The following is a 24,589-nucleotide window of genomic DNA, read 5'->3' as shown; positions in this document are numbered from 1 at the left end:
CTAGCTTTGGAGGATTTTATGAGGAATCTCAGCTTCTTATGGAGGCTGACCAGGGAGTTCCTCCAATCATGGGGTTTTACTCTTTTTTGCAGCAGTTTCTTTCTTCTGTTGTAGACTTTGTTTATGGTGGGGGACTACCAGATTGGCTTCCATTTTTTGGAGGATAACATCTTGGTTCTGTTAGGGATAGCACATCCATGCACTCATGTAAGTGCTTATAAAGTGCATTGGTGTAGGATTTAGCAGTCGTACCTCTACTGTCCGTCTGCATGGGTATCATGAAGTCTGCCACTTCTTTATTAAGAAGCGTGAATTTGGCTTTGGAGAAATTTTTTTACAGTGATTTCCCTAATGGGGGGTGGGGGCAGGATGTAGATGTCTAGGGTGATTATCTTGTGGTCAGATCTGACCAATGAGGAATTGACCTCTGGTGAGGAACACAGATCACCCATGTTGGTAATGACCAGGTCTAGGATATTGCTGCCCCTGGTGGGGGTGTGGATAAGTTGATCCAAGGCATTGGAATTTATGAATTTCAGAAAATGTTGAGCAAGAGAGTTGGTACATGAGTAGTTTTCCCAGTAAATGGTGGGGTAGTTGAAAATCACCCATTATTAGGGTGTTAGGTTGTACCCTAATATTTTCTAGTGTATCACAAGCAAATCTAATTACAAAGTCACTGTGAAATTAAAAGGCTAACAAGTTTGTTTCAAATCAAGAAGTTATGTACTCACCATAACATTCGATGTATGTAGTCCATCTCGCCTCACATTCTTACCCGTGGGTTCGGAGACGAATATCGGCTCCGACTCGGCCAAACTTTTCTAGCTCAAAGTCTTCTATTGGCTGGGCTAAGATGGCATCCCATGCTGCATTGCTCCATATCCCCAGATCTAGTTTGCTGCGAACACCACACTCATACCTCATGCATAACGACACCCAAGTAAAGAAGAATAAACTAAAGATGAAGGGAGCTCTGAAACCCAGACCTAACCTCCAGGAAGGGGGAAGGTGGGAGGGTAAGTAAGAATGTGAGGCGAGATGGACTACACACATCGAATGTTATGGTGAGCACATAACTTCTTGATGTTATGTAGTCCAATCTCGCCTACATTCTTACCCGTGGGACAGCGTCCCCAGCACCTAAGTCCTGGGAGGCTCAGAGGAAGATACTCCCGGGTACTGTGGAACCAAAGGAAGACCTGCCCCTAGATACCACGTCCAGCTTGCAATGAGTAACAAAGGTGTGAGGAGATGCCCAGGTAGCTGCAGCACAAATATCATCCACAGACAATCTGGCCTGATGGGCTGTATCTACTAGAGTGAGCCTTGACTGGAAACAGTAGGTCTTTACCCCCTGAGGAATAAATGAAAGACCCGAGTAGAGTGAGCCTTGACTGGAAACAGTAGGTCTTTACCCCCCGAGGAATAAATGAAAGAGATGCAATTTGATATCCACCTGGATAGGGTGATTTTGGAGACAGGAGACACAATTCTGTTTTCCGAAAAGGAAACAAACAGCTGATCAGATTTTCGGAGATCTTTGGTTCTGTGCAGATAAAAACGTAACTGTCTGTGTACATCCAACTGACGAAATTTAAATTCTGCCTTGTTTGAAAATTGGGGAAAGAACACTGGCAACTCAATAGATTGATTAAGATTAGATATGGATGCCACTTTAGGAAGAAAGGAAGGGTTTGGTCTAAGAGAAACCCTGTCCTTATGAAAGGTCAAGTATGGGGGTTTGATAGAGAGATCTTGAATCTCTGAGACACGTCTGGCTGATGTGATGGCTACTAAAAAGGCAGTCGTCCAGGTCAAGAATTTTAAGTCACGAGTAGCTGCAGGCTCAAAGGGTGGCAAAGTGAGAGCTTGCAGAACAAAATTTAAATCCCAGGGCAAGATCGGTTCCGAGACAGGAGAACGGAGTAACAGAGTGCCCTTCAGGAAAGCCTTACAGAGTCTGTGAGCCATCAGACTAGGCTCATTTGCAACATGAAAGTTAGAAATCGCTGCCAGTTGGACTTTAATGGTAGCGGACGCTGAACCCTGATGAAAAAGCATAGACAAAAACTCCAAGACTGAAGCAACTGGAGCTGTGTAAGGGTCAATCCCTTGGGTATGAGGCCAAATAGAAAACCTCTTCCATTTGCTGGAATAAATCTTCCTAGCAGAGGGCTTATGAGAGGAAGATAAAATATGAACTACCTCAGGTGAAAAGTGATGAAGCCCAACTAACAACGGAAGTGGAGTAACCAGGCTGTCAATCGGAGGGTCCGCAGAGAGGGATGGAGCTGCCCTGACATGTGTGTCAGTAAGTCTGGTTGTGGGTCCAGAATCCAAGGCGTGTCCACAATGTAGGGATGGAGAAAGGGGAACCAAACTTGACGAGGCCAGTGTGGAGCAATCAGAATCATTCTGCTTCCCAAGGATTGCGCTTTCTGAATCACTTTTGACAGCAAGGGAAACAGAGGGAAAGCATATAGCAGACCGGAGGGCCAATCGTGGACTAGAGCATCCCTGGGTGACTCCCCCCCTGTGGGGGGATCAACATGAAGTAGCTGCTGCATTTGGCATTGAGGGGGCTGGCAAAAAGGTCGAAGCAAGGCTGACCCCATCTGCTGAAGATCCGTTCTGCAACTAGACGGTTCAGGGACCACTCGTAACGTATCAGAATAGCTCTGCTTAGCCTGTCTGCTATCACATTGGACTTCCCCGGAATGTGCGTTGCCACCAAAAACCGTTGGGAAGATACTGCCACACTCGCATGGCCTCTCTGCACAGGGGGTATGACCTGGTTCCTCCCCGTTTGTTCAGATACCACACCACTGACATATTGTCAGAGTGGATTTCAATAGTCCTGAGAGATAGAAAGCTCTGAAGTGCCTGCAACGCAAGAAGCACCGCTCTCATCTCTAGGGACGTTGATATGCAGATGTATCTCGTGCTCTTGCCACGTGCCTTGGACTGTCCTGCTAAGATAATGCCACCCCCACCCCATCTGGGAGGCGTCCGTGGTCACCGTGGCAACCGGGGGTGGTGGAACGAAGGGTTTTCCCCTGTTCAGATTGTTGGTGCAAAGCCACCAACTGAGATCCTGTTTGCATTTGTCCGTGAGCAAAATAGTGTGGGAAAGTGGAAGTCTCTGGAGACCACTGAGCAAAGAGGAGCCACTGAAGGAGCCTCATGTGTAACCTCGCCAGAGGGACTAACATAATTGTTGCTGCCATAGTCCCCAGGAGTTGGAGAACCCATCTTGCCTGCACTCTTTTCAGGGGGAGCAGGGCGTGCACCTGTTGCTGTAAGACTCCGATTATTTCCTGTGGTAGAAAGGCTCGCATTTGAACGGTGTCTAGCTCTGCACCTATAAAAATGACACGCTGTGAGGGCAACAAGGCAGATTTTTCCCAGTTCAGTGTTATGCTCAACTGTTGACAGAGTGTGATGGTAGCGCCCCTGGTTTGGATTAGTAGATGCGGTGAAGAGCCAGTCGTCCAGATACAGAAACACTTGGAATCCTTGACGTCTCAAGTGAGCTGTCACCACCGCCACACACTTGGTGAACACCCTGGGGGCTGTGGTGAGACCAAAGGGCAGGGCTCGAAACTGAAAATGACGGGCTCCCAGCCGGAAGCGTAGGTGACTCCTGGATGCCCTGTCCATTTTTATATGGTAGTAAGCATCCTTGAGGTTGAGGAAGCACAGCCATACTTCTTTTCCCAACAATGGGAGAATTGACTGCAATGTGACCATACGGAACGACTTTTGTACATGGTTGTTCAGTTGGTTGAGATCTAATATGGGTCTCCGGTCCCCTGTTCTTTTCGGCACCAAAAAGAATCTTGAGTAAGGCCCTAATCCGATCTGGTCTGAGGGGACATGCTGGATGGCTCCTTTTTCTAGCAGCTTTGAAACCTCTGAAGCCACGTGATCCCTTTAACTGGGTGGGACGTCCGGGATTTTTCTGACTGGAAGGGAATCTGACGAAAAAGGGATGGCATAACCTCCGGAAATTATTCGTAATACCCATTGGTCCTGGGTGATGCTTTGCCAGGCTTCCGGGTATAATGATATTCGACCCCCGACTGGCTCAGGAAACGCACAGTCGGGCCTCCCATCAGGAGTGACAGTAGGGAATCGCGGTCTCCCGAATTGCGGGGGACCCCCTCTGCCTCTAGAGTGGTGTCTCCCTGAATAATCTCCCCCTCCTCTGCCTCTGGAGGGGGGCTCACCTTGTGCACTGGGAAAAAACATCTGTGATTTTTTGAACCACATCTTCCCACCCCTCTGGGCCTTGGGGTAAGGCCTAGAGGGAAGAGAAAAACTGACCCCTACGGCAGAGTTTTTCCCTCCTGCTCGCGCCTGGTGAGGGTGTCTTTCACCTTGGTTCCGAACAAAGAAGAACCATCAAAGGGGGCGTCAGTGAATGAAGACTTGAAGGCCTCTGTGAAATGACAAAGGCGCATCCAGGCTTGCCTCCTAAGGGCGACTCCTGAGCTTGCTGCCCTACTCGCTCCCTCGGCTGCATATGAAATAAGCCGCATGGAGGAGTTAACGATGGAATTGAGGGTTAACAGTCTGGGCCACCGCCTCAGGAACGTTACCCGTGAGAGTATCTCTTAGCTCCTTGAGGAGATCTCTCTGGAGCTGAGTAAAGTGAGATAAGTAGTTCAGCGACCGCAAGGTGAAGGTTGCTGACGAAAGGGTACGCTTCCCGTACCGGTCCATGGTCCTCGACTCCTTGTCAGGAGGATGGACGGAGGAAGAAGTCTCGGCCAATTCCTTCTGGGTGGCCGCCGCCACCACCATGGCATCCACAGGGACTCCTTTGGACAAAACTTCCTTACCCGGGGGAGCAGACAGAAATTTATTGGGTCTCCTGGGTACAGGTTCCACAGAATCAAGGTGCTCCCACACCCTCCGACAAATTAAATCCAGGAGCTCGAAGGGTGGGGACACCCAGGAGGAGGAGGGCTAAGCACAAAGGCCTTCAGGAAGACAGACTCCTCCTCAGAGGGGGCTTTGGACGGCCAGTCACCTCTGTTTCAATATCTCCAGGATGTCGGAGAAAGAAACATCCTCAGAGGATGACTTGGGGGACCCCTCCGATTCCTCAAGGTCAGTATCTGAGGTGAGAGACTCATCCTGGGAGTCTATGTGCTTCCTCTTGCATGTTTTCTTTCTAGGGGGCTCCTCAGGCAAACACTCTGAGGGGCCCTCAGAAACTTGGGGACCACTCGTGGGGGTATCCCTAGGCCTTGGGGCTCCACTGTCTACAGACAGGTGGTGATCAGAGACCCGCACCGGAGTGGTAGGGGACAGAATGACCGACCCGTATGATGTAGCCGATCTGGCCAGCGCACTCCGCATGGCCTCAAAGGCTGGCCCTCCCGAATCAGAGGACTGACCAGCCTCCGAGGCCAAGACAGGAGTCAGGGTTCCCCGAGCCGAGGCACCGAGTGGGAGACTAGGAACCGAGAGATGTCCCGAGGTGTCCCCCTCTGGCCTGACTGAAGAATCCCGAGTCCCGAATCCCATGGACGGCGCTGACAGGGTCGGAGCTGACGTCAGCACAGATAAGCCCGGAGGGGCCATCGGAACTGATCATGGAACATCACATGGAGTGGAGCATTCCGGCTCCGAAGACAGATGCGCTCGGAGGAATAATCAAAGAAGGTATCAGGACGGGCTCCAGAGCAGAGAACAATTTAGCCAAAAGCACCACCCTATCAACATCCACATCTGAAAGTGTCCTGGAGGATTTGGAGGACAGGGAGGGAGATCGAGATCTCCTCTCAGGTGACACTTGTCTAGTACTGGGCGATCGGCTCCAAAGGGGTTCCAATATAATTGGAGCCGACGTCTGTTCCATCAACACCGACACTTCCTGCGGCCCCAAGGACAGTGGAGCCGAGGAGGTTGAAGCTAGTTTGATTACTTTCTCCTGTGGTTCGGAGGAGACTGAAGGAGCCGAAGATCTCTTTTTTGATTTTGTGGATTTTGATTTTGAGCTGGAAGCAGAATCCATGGCCTCTTCAAACGAGGGTTTCAAGAGTCCCTTCAGAATTAACTTATTCTTTCTTTCTTGAAGCACCCTGGGACAAAAGCATGGCAGAAGCTGCAGGACTTCCACAGGTGGATTGCTCCCAGACAATAGACACATACTGAATGTCCATCGGTGATGGACATTTTATAACCACACAGAGCATTTTTTAAAACCCGAAGGCTTGTGCTCCTTAGAATCTTTAGACATCTTGATAAAGAATCACAATTACCAATACAAAGATCACGCCACTGACCGACTGGAAAAAACAACTACAGTCACAAAATACACCACACTAAGCGCAGGAACAAAATTACCACAAACCAGCTGCACAAACAATCCTCAGAAGGGACACGCACTAAGACGACTAGGGCTAAAACCTCTAAATTAAACGGTTTTAGATCACATACAACAAGGGAGACAGACACTAAAACCTCTAATTTAAACGGTTTTAGACAGAAAAAACAAACACAGGTACAAGCAAGGGGAGAGGCTAGGTCCTCTAACTGAAACGGGCCTAGCCAGTTAGAACAGCTAGTGGGATACCCCAATCACACTACAGATTATGCACAAAAAACACCAAACTAGAAATAGCTATTAAAATAGCTTTTTGTTTGTCACAAATTCTCTCAAGAAGAAGAAAAAGGTACTTAGCCACAGCCAAGAGCGAGACCACATCCGAGCTACACGAGCGGCAAACGAGATCTGGGGATATGGAGCAATGCAGCATGGGATACCATCTTAGCCCAGCCAATAGAAGACTTCGAGCTAGAAAAGTTTGGCCGAGTCGGAGCTGATATTCGGTTCCGAACCCACGGGTAAGAAAGTAGGCGAGACTGGACTACATAACATCTCAAGTTTTATGTTGTTCTAATCACTTATGGGCAAGTAAGGAACAGCCAGAATGTGTTTCATACATTTATAATTTATGAAATCTACTAATAAAGTAAAAACTACCTATCCAACTCATGGAACTGCCTATGTCCCACAACCAACAATTAGCCTCAACTTTCTTTTCTGCTTTTGTCTGTCCCTCTCATCTTTCTTCCTACCCTCCCCAACCTTCTACTAACTTAATACATCCTATCACCCCCTCATCCCCTTCCAAATATTTTTTTCTCAATATACACACTCCACAATATTCCCAAAACCTTTTACCTACTTCTAAACTTTTCTGTGTAATGAGCTGGCAGATTTAAAAAAAATTCTCTGCACAGTTCTTCAGAAATACTGAGGCATCAAATGGCTGTAACTATGGAAATAATTCTTTTGAGCTGGGATACAGGATTGGAATTATCCAGATATAATTAGGCCTTACTAATTTTAATGCCACTGGCTTCCAAAACAAAGCGCAATTAAAATCTAAACTAACTGTAAAATGTACTACATATTGTAAAGCAGTGGAATGGAATGGGGATTTTTAGAAAAAGTAAGAAAAGCTAATTTTTGTATGCATGTCTGTATATGTATGCACGTGTGTACACACACATATATATGTATATACACACACACACACACACACACACACTACACTATCGAGTTAACAGAAGACTGAGCATGAAAACCTCAAGACCACAACATCGGAAGATGAAAATACTGAATGATTATGAGATAAAGCCCCATACTACCAAAAACAGTAATGGTTGTGTTAGGCGAGTAGTAAAACTGTGATATTTATTTAAGTAGTTATAAACTGTTGTAGAGAGACATGGTAGATCTTGCGTATAACAGTGAAGGGAGTTTGTAAGCTTGTGTGATTTTACTGTTGCAGAGATGGTTAAGTTAGACTTATTTTTGAGGGTAGGATTTATTTTTTGAAAGATGGTGGTGTGAATGTTGTTTGCTGTTTCGGGATGAGTGAGTAAGAGTGGATGCGTTTCTGATGGCAGTGTGTACAGATGCATATAGTTTTTTTTAAATTATGTGGATATATATTTGTGGAGATCGCGCTTCACTGTAGAACAGGAAATGCACTTTTCATCCACTGTACTGCGACCTCAGAGTTGGTACATTTAATTTGCTGGGGGTGATGGGGGGCTTGACCCCTGCATAAACATTTGTAACAGTACACGTTTAATGTTTGTTATTTGTATTTGGAGGGAATGGATTGTCACTTATGTGTTAGGAATTTCGATGTTCTGGGATTCAAGACTGAGGGTCAGCGTTATGAGTTTTCAGTATTGTGTGTGTTTAACGTTCTGGTCTCGAAATTTTCACACTCTGTCTTCCGGTAACTTGATAAAGTGTAGTAGATTTTATATATATAATTTGTGAAAACAATGTATACAGAATAGTGTTCAGAAAAAGAATGGATGTTTAAGAGAAGGTAAAAAAAAAAAAAAAAAGTTAAGCAATTTCTGTAATGTTGGAGTGAATCGCTTAAAAAATATAATAGGTGAAAATAATGAAAACATTTTACTGTTGTGTCTTTCGGCTTTTCCCGGTTAGGGATCGCCACAGTGGAACTCCGGTCCGCTAATGATTGGTAGTTGATTTTCACGTGCCGAGTTACCAGCACTGACGCACAACCTTCAATGAAGGTACGCCCATTCACGCATGTCTCCACACAGAAGACGCTCTAGCTGGGAATCGAACCGGACAGAGTCTTACTGTGAGGCGACAACGCTACCGCAGCACCGCTACCGCGGTAATGAAAACATTTTACTATGGTTCATTTTTCTTTTCTTTCCTACTGATATTTGTGTAACTATATCATTGTTTAATATGTGAAGATTTAATAAGTATGTTTAGTAATCAAAGAAACTTGATGAACCCTACTTGCAGAACTCAGAAAAAGAGGAGAAGCAAAATCTTTCCAGAGACAATGATGACACCAGACAAACATAGGATGGCCCTAGACAGCTGTCATGAACTACTAAACAGAAAGTGAAGAGTGGACAGTATAAACATGGTTTTAGAAAGGTACAGTAAAGTCTCACTTAACCAGCACCCATGTGGATTGGTAGATGCCAGTTAAGTGTATGTACTGGTTGCTTGAGATATGCTTTGGGATTTCTGAGTGGCTCATATGCCGGCATACGAGCCAATCAAATATCGGTTGCTTGAGTCCCAGATAACAAGGAGTTTACTGTACAAAGGCAAACTAATAAGCCGACTGGCTTGGAAAGAAGACACATGCCCAAAACAACAGAATAAGAGAGAGAGAAACAGAAATATCTCGGAAGAGCTGTAAACTAAGAGGGACCGATCAAGTCAGAACAAAATGAAAATTAATTTGAACAAATACACCTGTGAAACTAGAATTCACACACAGACACACACCTTCTACTGAATGGATTTGTTAACTCATCTTTTTAAAAATGAGACACTCATTGTGATTTTCTGTCATTAACTGTGACACTGTAAATGATCCCCATATTAAGGCTTCAAACCTGCAAAGCTTGTTGTCAGGCGCATCTAGAAACTCATAGAAGCAAGCTTCAAGTTTTGTTTCCACTACTTCTACGAATCCAGAGCCAACTCCAAGAATTAGTAGCAGCAGAGTAAGTTGCATCATTCTGACAAATCTGAAAAATAAAGCAATACAAATTTCAGGCTACGTTCTGCTGAAACAGGATGTGCAAAACTCACATGCTATAATTGCAGTCTACAATGAACCAAATAATGCTATATTAAAACCAAGGGTTTTTTTTAACAGGAATCAGAATACACAAAGTACTGATCCTGTCACAACTGCATGTTCTTTTCAATTCATATGCATAGCTAACTGATGCAAAGTACTATAGGAGGATAGCATTCGATTGCCTGATAGGACACTAAGCCATACACACACAGTCCATATCCCCTTATAAAATGACCAAAATCTGTCCTTAAGCAACAGTTACTTAGGGTGCTGGCTCTGAGGGAGCATAAACCTAATTAACCTTTTCAGAGGGAAGTTAAAAATTGTTAATGACCAAGTAGAACTTCTTCCTGAAGACAAAGGCACCACATTTAACTGGGAATATTACAAGTACTACTCGCCAAAGAAGTGGAACCGCCCTCCACAGCAGGATGACTCGTGTCCTCCTTTTAGGGACCACCTAAGCAGTTACTATTGTTTTTGTAATCCTTGAGCTCCCACAGTTAGTAGGAGGTGAGGTCTCTCCTAAACATGCTGGAAACCTCATGTGTGTGTGTGTGCGTGTGTGTGTGTGTGTGTGTGGGGGGGGCTATGTCTAGCCTCAGAATATCCAATTCATCACTCCTGTCAAACACAGGAAACTGCATCTGGCAAAAAAAAAACAGTATTCCACTATCTCTACAGCCACAATGGTGAAAAAACTGAATCTGACTCGAACCTGATCAAGAAAGCCTCAGCTGCAGTGGCTGCGAGCTCCATAACAATTAATAGTTGGAAGGGCTCTTGACCTTAAAGGGACAGATTACAAGGTTTTGTTATAGCTTGCCAATTTTATTAGTTATGGTTTTTTTTCCTTTGTTGTACTGGAATCCTGCTGCTTGATCACTGACCATACTGTTGAGTAAAATCTTGTGCATGTGTTTTTACCATTTTTTTTCTGTTCAATGTGTTTGAGAGGCTCACAAGGTTCTTAGTAAGCCTCTAAGACCATCGAGAATCTCAGTCACATCACCCAATATTTGTTTAAGTCTACCTCTACATACCCCCCAGTGAAAATTTATTGTCACTCATTCAGTCATCTAGACTGGTTTAAATAGCTGCTGGTTTAGTACTTAAAGGCAGCCTATTCCAGGAGTGAGGGATAAGTTGGGTTTGACTACCTCCCATGTCATCTGGTGTTGCTAATGTGGTAATATAGTTTTTTGGTCTCTAGAGGGGTGTTTGGTTTTCCACTGGTTCTACTTAAGTGAAGGAATTAATTGAGTGCTGTATCATTTATAGCACAGAAAGATAAGCAGAGATCAATGTTAGGAGTCTGTATGATACAGCAGAGGGACAGAGCTTTTAGTTTAGCAGCTAGGGATTCTTACACTTGAGAACTTTTGGGTAAAACACCACACAGGTCCCCAATGCTAGTTCAGTTGCTTTGCGTGGTGCATACGAAAAGGTGCAATATATATAATGATGGGCCTTGATAAGGCACTAATAAGCTTATACTTCTTATATTCATTCATGGGCCTGATAAGGAACAGATACACTTATACTTCTTATATTCATTCATGGGCCTGATAAGGAACAAATAAAGTTAAACTTCTTCAGACTTGAGGAGAAAAGTTATGCAAGGTAAAAGAATTTTTGATCCATGTGACACCCATGCACTGGCCCAGTAATCAAGGCCTCAATCCTCAGCACTAACGCCAGTGAGGGTGTCCACATTGGGAAGGATAATAAATACACACACAGTAAAGTACAATTTCCATTAAGGGAACACAGAGATCACAGTCAATCTGGGGCTGGTTTCTCCCTTTCTTTCCAGATCTCCAATACGACTCCCCACTGGCACAGCTATAGGGTCCAGATCTCAGCCTAGTGGTAAAGCTAAAACCTCCAGCACCCTCTCTGTCCAACCAGTGCTTTGTGTCCCTGCCCAAGTAGCTGACACACACATTTAAGATACGAGTTATATACAAACACACATACACTCCTGGGGAAGGCTGGCACAGGTTCTCCACTTATGCCCCTTCCTGACAGTCTATAAGGTAGTACCAGCTTCCACCAGCCACTAAAAAGACCCTTACCAAAGGGTGTTTAATTATTACTGTGCAATATTATTATCCAAATAGTAAGTGTGACCCAGGGCTAAAGCTATTGGAGTGGCTTGTCCAGTATCACTATATACATGCAATGTACTCAAACTTACAATTATGTTACACAAAACAGCCACAGTTGAAAGGTTTAAAAAATATTTAATAATAAATAATAAAAAATGCAAGACGATACTTCTTACTACACAGTGCTAGTCAAGAGTTCAGAGATCACAGGAAAATGCTTAAAATAATACAGTAGAATAGTTCTATCTATATCTAAGAGCAATCATAGTTCTAAATAAACTTACATATAGAGCAAAGCAGAGTACTGGTGAATTGTTGTCAGCTTTAGATAAAATCCAAAATCCCCTCCCTCTGTCTCTGAGAAAGTCCATTAAGAAATCCTGCTGCCTCATTTTAGATTACATCATTCTTAACAATTCTCTGGTTTCCCAGGCTAACAGAAACTCAGAGATTAACATAGCTTTGATCTTGCACCTGGTCAGGAAACCACAGTAATTAAAGACATTATATTTACAAAATCTAGCAATTAACTCTAGTCTCAAAACAATAGAAAGAATCTGCTGGTTCAGACACCATGGCTCAGAGTTTTGAGAACAAACAGTCATACAAGGCTTGACTAATCAGCTTTATTTCAGCAGAGTGCACTGTTGTTACATTTTTGACATTCAACATTTTACACCATTTTCTTCCATTTAGGAGAACAAGCCTGTGGCTTATATTAATACTTACAAATGACAGAATTATCTACAAAATTCTAACTAGCTAGGTTGGCAGCCTTTACACATCTTCACACCCCCCCAGAAAACTCAAGCTAGTTTTTCCAAGTGTCCATTGAGAAACATTCCTTGAGAGGGTTAGGTCTGAATACACCTTACCCCATTCCTTGTCTTGAGAGCCCATCAGCATTGGCATTGCTACTCCCATTGCAATGCTGCACTGACATATCATATGCTTGCAACCCTAGGCTCCATCTTAGCAACTTGGCACTTTGCTAGCTGGCTCTGTTTAACCATGTTAGGGGATTGTGATCCGTCACTACAGTGAATTTTCTTCCATACAGATATGGCTGAAGTTTCTGCAGAGCCCACAATATGGTTAGACATTCCTTTTCTACAGCTGCATAGCATTCCTCCCTGAGATGGCGCCTACAACTGAGATAAACCACTGGGTGCTGTTCTCCCTCTGAAGAAATCTGGCTAAGTACAGCCCCCACCCCATGGTTCGAAGCATCCTCCTGCACAACAACTTCTTTGTTGTAATCTGGAATGGCTAACACAGGGGGTCCTCCCAAAGCTTCTGGAATGCCTGCTCACATGCTGTGGTCCACACTACCTTATCTGGCCTGTTCTTCCTTGTCAGATCTGTGAGGGAAGCAGCTATGGTACTATAACTGGGGACAAACTTTCTGTAGTACCCTGCTGTCCCTAAGAATGCCCTCACCTGCTTTTTGAAAACAGGTGCAAGCCACGCCTGAATGCCTTCTACTTTAGCAGGTTCTGGCCTTATCTTACCACTCCCCACTCTATGTCCCAGGTAGGAGACCTCTGCCATACCCACCGGATATTTGCTCGGCTTAATGGCCAACCCTGCCCTCTGTAGTCTGCCTAGCACCTCCCTGACATGTTGAAGGTGCTCATGCCAGGAATGGCTGTAGATGGCAATATCACCTAGGTAAGCAAGGACAAACCCTCCTGCTAGGATATGATCTACCAGCCTTTGGAAAGTAGCTGGGGCATTTTTCATCAGAAAGGGCATCTTTGTGAACTCGTACAAGCCAAAAGGAGTCACAAAGGCTGACCTCTCTCTACCACTAGGAGTCAAGGGTACCTGCCAGTAACCCTTGGTAAGATCAATGGTGGTAAGATACTTAGCCTCATCCAGCTGCTCTAGGGCCTCATCTGTCCTAAGCATTGGGTAAGCATCCAACTCTGTGTGACTATTTGATTTCCTGTAGTTCAAACAGAACCTGGTGCTGCCATCCTTCTTTAGCACCAGCACCACTGGGGGGGCCCAAGGACTGTTGGACTCGAATTGCCCCTAGCTCCAAGATCTTCTTTATCTCCTCCCTCAGAGTTTGACTCTTTCAGGCACCCTATAAGGGGCCTGCCTAATAGGCCTTTGGGGTCCTGTATCCACCTGGTGCTGCACCAGGTGGGTGCACCCTGCTTTCCCAGTGAGCACGTCCCCAAACTCCTGTAACACTGCTTGGATTTCTCAAACCTGGTTAGGAGATAGCTGCTAGGACACTGCTATCCCTTCCACTGAGGTGTCGGTCTGAGCCTCACTGAGGGATCAGTCACCAGATCTCCCTCAGACTCCTCCTGCAACCCACTGCAAATACTCAGCACAAGGGCCTACCTATCATGGTGAGGTTTCATCATGTTAACATGGTACAATATCTGCTCCTGCCTAGCAGTTTTACCAGGTAGTTAACATCACTTATATTGCTTACCACCTTGAAGGGTCCCTCCCAGGCTACTTGCAGCTTGTTGTGTCTGACAGAGATGAGAACCATTACCTGCTGCCCTACAGCATACTCTCTAGCTCAAGCATTCTGGTCATACCAGACCTTTTTCTGTTGCTGGGCTTCTGCCAGGCTCTTCTGGGCCAAGCCCATGAGTTTCCTGAGCCTTGTCCTGAGGTTTAGGACATATGACACAACAGACTCTTTGTGAGATTCACACTCACCTTCCCACTCATCTCGAATTAAATCTAGAGGTTGTCTCACCCTATGCCCATACAGCAACTCAAAGGGTGAAAAACCCGTGGATTCCTGGGGAACCTCTTTGTAAGCAAACAGATGGGGCAAATATTTGTCCCACTCCCTCTTAAACTAGTCTGCAAATAGCCATAGCATGGACTTGATTATAGAGTTTAACCTCTCAACAAGATCATTAGTCTGGGGATGGTAAGGGGTGGTCTTCAGGTGCTTCACCTCACAGTACTTCCACAGACAAGCCAGCAGGTCTGACATAAAATTGGCACCTCTTGTCAGTCAGTATTTCTTTTGGGAAATGTACCCTGCTGAAAATCTCTAACAAAGCATTTGCTACCTTTTCTGCCTTAATGGAGGAAAGAACCACTGCCTCAGAGTATCTTGTAGCATAATCTACTACCACTAGGATATACTTTTTCCCGGTGGAACTTGGGGTACTCAGAAGCCCCACAATATCCATAGCTACCCTCTGAAATGGCTCCTCAATCACAGGCAAAGGCATCAAAGGAGCTCTCATCTGGTCTCCTGTCTTGCCTACCTTTTGGCACTGCTCACAGGTCCTGCAGTACCGTTACTACTCTAGAAATTCCAGGCCAATAGACGTTCTGCATAATACATCTCTTTGTACGTTTTATGCCCATATGACCTGCAAAGGGAATATCATGGGCTATGGCTAGAAGCGCCAGATGGTAGGCTCTAGGCACTACCAACTGCTGTATCCTCTCATCTTCTAGCCCTCCCTCAGGGGTCCACTCTCCATACAGTAACCCTTCGTCCCAGTATACAGATTCCCCCTTCCCTTGAGAATCAGGCGCCTCACGAGCTACCTGCCTCAGGTCTTGTAATGTAGGGTCTGAGAGCTGAGCCTGCCCAAACTCTCTCTTTGTAACCATTCCCAGCTCCCCTCCAACAGGAAGTCTGGCATCCTCTGACAGTGCCTCACTGTCAGCCTGGGTACTACTACTCACCTCTACCTTTACCTTTACAGCCACTCTGTCCACAGGAACATCAGTACCCACAACCATCTGTGGCTCACTTACAGTCTCACTGCTACAGAGTAGCTCCCTCACCAGTCCTGGATGCAAGTATGCGGTCTGTCTGGGTCTCCTCCCATGCTACCAGACCCACATGCTTCTCTCCAAGCCTGATGGAGTGTAACTGCACAAACGCATGGTACTGCCTTTTCAAAATCATTCCCTATCAGGACATCTGCAGGGATATCCTCGAACACACCTATATACTTGTTTCCTATTCCACCCTCCCAGTCAAGGTGAACCCTAGCCAAAGGTATTTGGAATGGGGTCCCTCCTAAACCTCCGACTGGAGTAGACTGCCCAGGCTAGTGCTCCTCTGTAACCATTGCAGGCTTTACAATGGTTATGCCAGAGGTTGTCTCCCTCTCTTAACAATGGCCCCTTTCCATTCACTACAATAGGATATAACCTCTTGTGGCAGTTTGGTACCCTTGTTGCCTCAAGACAACCTACTATTGGCATTTTGTATTTCCAACTTACTGGCTCCCTCAACATTTGTTCCCGACCTTGCCTCCATAGAGATCTATATGCCACATGGCCCCATTGGTTGCATTAAAAACATTTAACCCTAGTCCTGGACATGTACCTGGACTAGTGGCTTCCCCTACTATTGGCAGATTCTGTTGGGGCAGTCCGGGCTGCCCACCATGGGTTCCTTTAGACTCATGAGCAGTACTGGGGGGCCCTTTCCTGTGCAGGGATGCCCTACTTGCTAGGTATAAGTCTCCCTTCTTCCCCAACTCATCTGAAGTAGCACACTGTCTATCCGCTAACCAGATCCTCATGTCCTAAGGCAAAGTACTAAGGACTTGCTCCCTCATCAAAAGGTCTGCCAGCCCTTCAAAAGTGGGGACCTGACGTCAACTTACCCACCTATGAAAATAAGTGCTCAGTTCATCAACATATTCACACACCCTTTCATTTGCCTTGCGTCTATGCTCACAAACTTTTTGCTATACGTTTCAGGTGTTAGCTTAAAAAATTTTAACAAACAATTCTTAACAGCAATATAATCAAAAAAATTGTTATCTTACCATGGAGTAAGGGGGTCAGGAACCATACCCAGAGCCTTTGGTCAACATCATACTGTTTACATACCATCTCAAACATATGAAAGAAACTATCAAAATTATCCCCCTGTGTAAACTGCTGAAGAAATTTACTGACCTTTTGTGCATCTGGGGTCCGGAAACTCCCTTCCCCATTACCTCCATGACGCTGGCGAAGAATCAGCATCTCCTTTTCGTGCTGCCTCTGCCTTTTCTTCTCCTCAGCTCCCAGGCGTAGCAGTTTCTCATTTTCCTCAGCCTGTAGATGTCTCAGTCTCTCTGCTGCTTCTGTTTCCAAATGCCTGGGCTCCAACTCAAGTCTCTGTAGCTCCAGATGGATTTTTAAGTCATCTGCAGAAAGGTTGAGCTTTCCATTCTCTGAGTGTTGTACATCTACACGGCCAGTCTGATAACCCTCCTGATAGCTGTTTTCTGATGCAGCTGTGACCAAAGCTGCAATCATGTCTGCCTTAGTCAGGTTTCCATGCACCAGTCCCTTAGCCTGGCACATCTCAGCCAAATGGCTCCTTGGCAGCTTGACACACTCCTCTGCTGACATGCTTACCTACTCTCCCTGACTAACTAAGCTAACAAAAGAAATAAAACAATTGTGATCTGAACTCTGGATATTCACTGCATGGCTGATTTGGAGTATAAAAACACCTTCAGTGATTACTATACACAAGCTACAAGAATTCACTATCCACACCACTACAAGACAATTGCCAACCTATTCATTTGTGGTGTGGAAATCCCACTGCTGCCAAACAATTAATATGGGACGCCTGTGCACTGGGCCAGTAATCTGGGAGCCTCAATCCTCACCACTAACACCAGTGAGGGACGTCCACATTGGGAAGGATAACAAATGCACACACAGTAAAAAAGAAATTATGTCTTACCATAACATTCCATCTGTGTTGTAGATCTTTGTTCATTCATTACTATTAGGACCTCAGTTCCGTCCTCAGAACTGATACGGCCGTTTCCAAGCTCGCGCCAGCCAAAAACTCTCAGCCAAGACCTACCCATAATGCCCCTCTCCTAGCTGCTCCAGATCGAGTTTGGCCGCCCCTATATAATAGATGTAGTAATAGAAAAAAAATAGTAGAAGGCTCTGTCTGAGCAAATACCCTAACCAGGAGTTCCTAAAGTCCACCAGGAGTCCAGGCAGGGGAAGGAGGACGGGAAGTAATGAATGAACAAAGATCTACAACACAGATGGAATGTTATGGTAAGACATAACTTCTTTATCTGATATTGTAAATCTTTGTTCATTAAATGCTATTAGGACCGAGTCCCCAGCTACTTGAGTCCTGGGTGGCCCTAAGGAAAGATATTCCTGAGCACCATAGAACCAAAAGAGGCTTGTCCCCTGGAGGCCAAATCCAATTTGTAATGACAGATAAACGTATGAGGTCTTGCCCAAGTGGCTGCTGCGCAGATATCCATAGAGGCTCTGGAATGAAATGCTACAGAAGTAGCCATAGATCTGGTAGAATGAGCCTTTATTCTGGAAGGTAATGATAGCTTATTCTGTTGGTAGATAAAGGTAATGATGTTTCTAAGCCAGGATGATAAAGTCACTTTGGAAACAGGTTTACCCAATCTGGATCCTGCAAAGGCCACAAACAATTGATCCATTTTCCTGAGAGATTAGTCCTGTCCAAATAACAATGAAGCTGCCAATGCACATCAAAGGTGTGCAAAAGGTACTCCCCTCTATTAGAATGCTGAGGATAGAAAACCAGCAGGTCAATAGATTGGTTAATGGAAAATCGAGAAATGACCTTGGGCAAGAAAGAAGGGTCAGTACGAAGGGATACCCTATCTGTGTGGAAGTTCAAGTAAGGTGTCGACACTCAAAGCCTGCAGCTCAGATACTCTTCTTGCTGAGGTAAGTGCTACTAGAAGTAAAGTTTTCCATGACAAAAATTTTAAATCACATGAATCAAAGGGCTCGAAAGGAGGACCTGTGAGAGACTGAAGTACCAAAGTCAAGTCCCAGGGTTCTAAGGGAGGCTTGACCAGAGGTTTAACATGTAATACTCCTTTCAAAAAAGTCTTGCATAGGCGGTGTGACATAATCGAAGAATTATCAAGTCCATTATGAAAATTGGCGATAGCTGCTAAATGTACAGTGATTGTCGATGCTGAGGCTCCTGCATGTAAAAGAGTAGTCAGGTATTGTAGGACCTTTCCTGGTGGAAGGTTTGTGTGAAGCCAGAAGGGATGTCAGGCAGCCTGGCAGTGGAGGAACCAAGCTGTGAGCTTGAGACTGTGCAGGTTCGGATGAATCAGTCCCTGAGGGATTAAATAACAGGTCTTGGGAATGATCCAGGATCCATGGGCTGTGAATCAGATGAGGCCATAGAAACAGGAACCAGACTTGCCGGGGCCAGTAGGGGGCAATGAGGATCACTTTGCTTCTCAATCTTTGAGCTTTCTGGAGAAATTTTGGAATGAGGGGAAATGGGGAAAGGCATACAGAAGACCAGGGGGGCCAATTGTGCATTAGAGCATCCCTCAGTGGTTCCCCCTGAGGGGGAATCAGGGCAAAGTAGCTTCTGCATTTGTAGTTTAGGGGGGAAGCAAACAGATCACAGCAAGGCTTGCCCCAGCGTTGGAAGATCCGATCCGCACTTACAGGGTTGAGGGACCACTCGTGAGGCATCACGATGTTCCTGCTCAGATTGTCCGCAATAAGGTTGGAACTCCCGGGAATGTACATTGCTATAAAAAAGCAGTTGGAAGCTATCGCCCAGTGCCAAATCCTCATGGCTTCCCGACCCAGGGGGTAAGACCTGGTTCTGCCTTGCTTGTTGACTGACATGTTGTCTGACTGAACTGCAATGGTCCCAGAGGGTAGGGATGCATGGAACGCTTGCAACACTAAGATTACTGCCCTCAGTTCCAGGACATTTATGTGCAAATTGGCCTCCATGGGGGACCAGGTACCTTGGATCGTATTAACTGGAAATGCCCTCCCCACCCTAACAGGGAAGTGTCCGTGGTCACCATGGCCGTGAGCTGGGGAAGACAGAACGGTCAACACCAAAGATTCGTTTGTGGCTTCATCCACCATAGCATTTCTTCCTTGCAACAGTTTGAAAGATGTATCATGTGGTCAAGTGGGTGAGTTAGAAACAACTATTGTGCGGAAAGGAGCCACTGCAGGATCCTCATGTGCAGTCTCTCCAGTGGTACTAACGTAATGGCAGGTGCCATGGAGTCTAAGAGTTGCCGTACAAGACGTGCTGGTACATAGGTCTGAGGAAGAAGGTCTTGGATTTGGTGTCTTATTTTCGAAAGCCTGTGAGGGGGAGAGAAGCCTGACAGGATGTTGTGTCGAAGACCGCTCCAATAAACTCCAGTGTCTTCGTTGGGGACATTTGAGATTTGTCCTTGTTGACTGTAATCCCCAAGTGGAGAGCGTGACCTTGAGTGTAAGAGAGGCTGTGGACTAGGAGATTCCTGGTTGGAGCGGTAAGGAGCCAATCATCTAGATAGGGAAACACCTGGAATACTTGTAGTCGAAGATGCACTAGCACAACTGCCATACATTTGGTGAACATGGGGAGGGGGGGCTGTGCCCTGCACTAGTAGTGATTGGCTCTCAGCTGGAAGCGGAGAAACCTCCAGGAGCGGTGATCCATCTTTATGTGGTAGTACGTGTCCTGGAGGTCTATAGAGCACATTCAGTTTTCCCTCCCTAGGAAGGGAAGAATGGGCTGTACTACAACCATCCGGAATTTTTGAGGTTTGATAAATTTGTTCAATAGGCTGAAATTCAGGATGGGTCTCCAGTCACCTGTCTTTTTTGGCACTCAACAGAACCTAGAGTAAAACCCAGATCCTGTCTGGCCTGGTGGGACTGACTGGGTGACTATTTCTTGGCAGTTTTTCTATTTCTAAGGCTGCCAATTCCCTCTGATTGGGTGGTACATCGGGGATCCGTTTGACAGATCTAGGAATTAAACCGAATGGTATTTGGTAGCCTCTGGATATTATTCGCTGCACCCAAACATCGGTAGTAATAAGATGCGAAGCTGGTAGGTGCAGAGAAAAACGACCCCAGACTGCTTCAAGAGGAAAGCAATTGGGCCGCTGCTCAGGAGCGCTCGTACGGTCTGCCGGAGAAAGAATCTCTAGCGCCCTGGTTACGCGGACCCCCTCTACCCCGAAAGGGGCATCTTCCGTATGAGTTGCCCCCTCTGCCCCAGGGGGATTGCTCACCACGAGTGTCACGAAAAGATCCTTGGGATTTCTTGAACCACATTTTTCCTCCCTTCTGGTCCTGGATTAGGACCTCTGGGGGTTGGAAAAGCATATGCCCACAGCAGACAAGGTCTTTCCATATTTCTCACTATGTGCAAGTGTGTCTGGTACTTTGGGTCCAAAACATGTAGATTCAGTGCATTGACGAAGGAAGATTTAATGGGGTCTGCGAAGTCACACAACTGCATTACGTCTCATGACAATGCCTGATGTGGCAGCATGAGCTGCCCCTTCGTTGGTGACAGATATTAAATTAATCAATGCATTATGGGATACCTACCTTGCCACGAGACAACTAAGAGACTTTGAGCTTTGTAATCGTCCGAGTCGGAGCCAAGGATCAGCTCCGAACCCATATGTAAGAATGAAGGCGAGATAGGACTATAGAAAATCACACCTATTAACACAAATCCTTTTATTCTAGTAACATTCTAAGTTTATAAAAGCACTATTTAAAATCTGCCCACATTTTTGGACCTTTGCCCCCCCCCCCCCAATTATTTTAGGTTTTGTCCAGATTTCTTGCATTAAGAGGTTGAGAGGCATACTGCAAAGACAGTTAGTAACATATCAAGCCAAAGTTAGTACCTGTACTGACTTTACCCTACATCACACATGTGGGATGGAAAGACTGATGGCAAGCAAAGATGAGGTTGGGAGGTTTAAGGTGTTTGCCTTACAAACACAAGGTACAGGGTTTCAGCCTCACAAGGGACAATTGGCTAGGCTTAAAAAGGCTTGCAAGGGCAGTTAGCCTAGTACTAATCTATGAACCTATAATACAACAAATATGTCAAGTAATGAATTCAAATACGCTAAGAGAAAAGACAAGTAAGAAACACGACACTATACTGAACTTTTGACAGCTAAAACAGCTTATTACCAGATTTATCCATAGCAATATGTCTAGTCAGAAAGAACTATGATGCCCCCCCCCACCACCACCACCGAAAAAAGGGGTGTGTCTCGTTATAAAGTGACACAAACATATATCCTCTCAAAGTCTTACAAAACGCCGTTTCACTATGGGCTATTCTCATGACTTTTTACTCACTAGCTCTTGCACCCAATGCACTAAACATATTTGGTCAAAAACTGTGCAATAAAAACAAAGTACAACACAAACACCTGTAACGGCCACGCGTCTCTGCCATAACGCTTAAATATTGTCGATAGCAAAAGACACTGCTGCAGTAATTACGCATTTAGCCCTACTTTTACTCAAAAAACACACACTATTAAAACACTCACCTTATATTTTTGATAAAATGTTGCATACGTGGGAAACGTAACTGCGAAACACACGCACTAACTCAAAACACTGACAGCCAAAAACGCGATTCCTGTCAAAGTTGTTCACTCCCCTTCCCGCCTCCTTCTCAAACACTGGCCGACTGGCTGAGAATAATTTTATGTTAATCACCAATGCTGGTTTAAGTTTCTGATTGATGGAAACAACGGAGTGATACTATCCTGCTATTTAAATGAGAAATGCAACGGGAAGGTATAGCTGCAGACCCGTGGATAGAACTAATTTTGCCTTGTCATCTGTTTAATTACGTGCATACCTTACATTACGTATGTATTTTTGCCACGAAGTAAAAGGACGCTGTTTCTGGATGCCTTTCAGCAACGTGGTCACGAATCGTGAGGCACAGATTACTTTAATACAAGTGAAAGACTTGTGTGACAATGTAGATTACTGTAATTCGCAGAGTGACACCAATTTATATTACAACTTTCCAATTAATTACACGCTCATTTTACAGGCATCTTAATATTAAGTGGCACTTACATACTAAACGTAATATTTATGTAGGGCCCGTGACAGGGTACTTCTTTGGTGACGATTTAGGGATAAAGCCAAAAATGATGGGACAAAGTCTCAAAATCGGAGACAATTTTAAGTTTTACTTTAACTCACTTAAAAAGTTTAACAGAGCAACAGCATGCATGTTCTGAGCACTAAGTAGAATAGTTCTTCACGAGTCGATGACAGAGACAAACCGGCAAATATATAGGGACAATCGTGGAGGCGTTTTAAGTATTGTCATTATTTTAATAGTAATTCACCGCCTTCTCTACAAAAGTCACCAGTTTTGTGATGGTTTAAGAAAGAACTAAAATTTGTGTCAAAATTTGGGATAGTTGAGAGGTATAAGTAGCACGGAAATCTAATCCATTTGCTTATTTTCAAGCCATTGGAACCCCACCTCTCTTCTGGAGTAACATCCCTGATTTTTCATTTGCTTATTTATCTATACATTTGAAAAGGGAAAGTACTCTGGTCCAAGGACCCCCTTCAGGCACAGTCCAAAAGAAAAAAAATTACTAACCAGTAATAAACCCATCATTATCAGGTATTACAGGAACTTAAATGGCTAGAACTTCCACAACTAATCAAATACCACCAATTAATACTTACCTACAATATTGTAAATCATCCCAACAAAACCCCATCCCTAAACCAACTTCTAACCCAGTACACGTCAAGTTGCCCCCTCCGCTCTTCTGAAAAATCTCTCCTCTGTATCGCCAAAGCCAATAACTCTGCAGGGAAAGCTCTGTTCTTCCACAATATAGCCAAAATCTGGAACAACCTTCCCCCTACTCTGACCTCTGCTACATCAACTACTCTGTTTAAAAACTCTCTCAAAGTGCACCTAATGAATTCCTGGCTATGCCCATGCATCACATAAAACCCCTACCTCATGTAACAACAAACTAACTGCTCTAAGGTATTTCTGTTCCTCTTAATAAACTCAGGAATCCCTACTTTAAACCTCCAAATGTATTTTCTATATGCATATTAACCAATAATTGTTTCTTTCTGTATAAAAAGTGCTTTTGTCTATGATATTTTAATTGTGACTTGCATCAAATGTGTAAACTGTATTGTTACTTTTATGGAGCTTTTCTCCCCGGGCCTCCACTGTAAATGGACCTGTGTCCAGTCGGACTATCCCAGTTAAATATAAAATAAATAAAAATACCCACTTTAAAACATTTCAACCCACCAATATCTGTTTCAATAAATTATGGCTACTTAACCTTAGGCCTCAAATGTCCAATTGTGATTAAAAAAATGTGCACAGTAAAGTATCCTAACTTGCTTCAAACAAAAGGGTCAGTAATTCTTATCCACAGACAGCCCCTGTACCTAGCAATTATAGCCCCATTATTGACTGAGTATACCTCTGATGTCCGACTGTGGTAAAATAAATAAATAAATAAATAGAGGCACTGTAATGTATTTCAAATTTAGTTCTGGAAAACTCACAGTAGCCCAAGTATTCCAGCTTATTTCACACAACTGGGCATTAATGATGCAAAGTTAGACAATCTAAAATGAACAAATATAAGGGTAAGTTAATTTTATCCACAGACAGCCCCACCCTTATCCAGGACTATGGCCCCTTTGTTATGTATATCTAATTTGATTTTGTTAAAAATAATATATTTCAACCTCTTAATTGAATAAATAAATATTGCTTTTATACGTAATGTCACTAAAATGACAGCTTTTGCACTGCCATGCATTTTCTGAAAGATATGAAGTCTGAAACAAAAGTATCTGTCATTATATAGTGATTGCAATCCTCTATAACTTGCCAGAAAACCACAAACATATGGCAAACAAAACAAAATATGAAACAAAACTGGTGTAATTCTGCAAATTCAAGGACATTTCAGAGCTATATCATTTCAGTGTTGTGTCACAAAAACAGTATCCACAAGTATCCCAACTTACTTCACACAAATACACACTTTCCAG

General features: G+C 44.5%; 1 protein-coding gene across 1 annotated transcript in view; it reads right to left on the bottom strand.

Annotated features, from left to right (window-relative positions):
- The window catches only part of PEBP4 (phosphatidylethanolamine binding protein 4), a 349,888-nt gene extending 327,526 nt beyond the window's left edge, over positions 1–22,362 (bottom strand). Inside the window, exons 1-2 of the mRNA XM_044082114.1 lie at positions 22,066–22,362; positions 9,436–9,570 (exon numbers count right to left, since the gene is read on the bottom strand). Coding sequence (XP_043938049.1) covers positions 9,436–9,570; positions 22,066–22,091 — 161 coding nt within the window. The 5' untranslated portion in view covers positions 22,092–22,362. The remainder of the gene's footprint in view (positions 1–9,435; positions 9,571–22,065) is intronic.
- Positions 22,363–24,589: the final 2,227 nt, after the last annotated feature.

This window comes from Protopterus annectens, chromosome 9.part0 (genome assembly GCF_019279795.1).
Source record: "Protopterus annectens isolate FY-2018-M chromosome 9.part0, PAN1.0, whole genome shotgun sequence".
Classification (NCBI taxonomy): domain Eukaryota; kingdom Metazoa; phylum Chordata; order Ceratodontiformes; family Protopteridae; genus Protopterus; species Protopterus annectens.
Note: the sequence above shows the minus strand (reverse complement) of the source record. Positions and strands in the feature narration are given on the sequence as shown.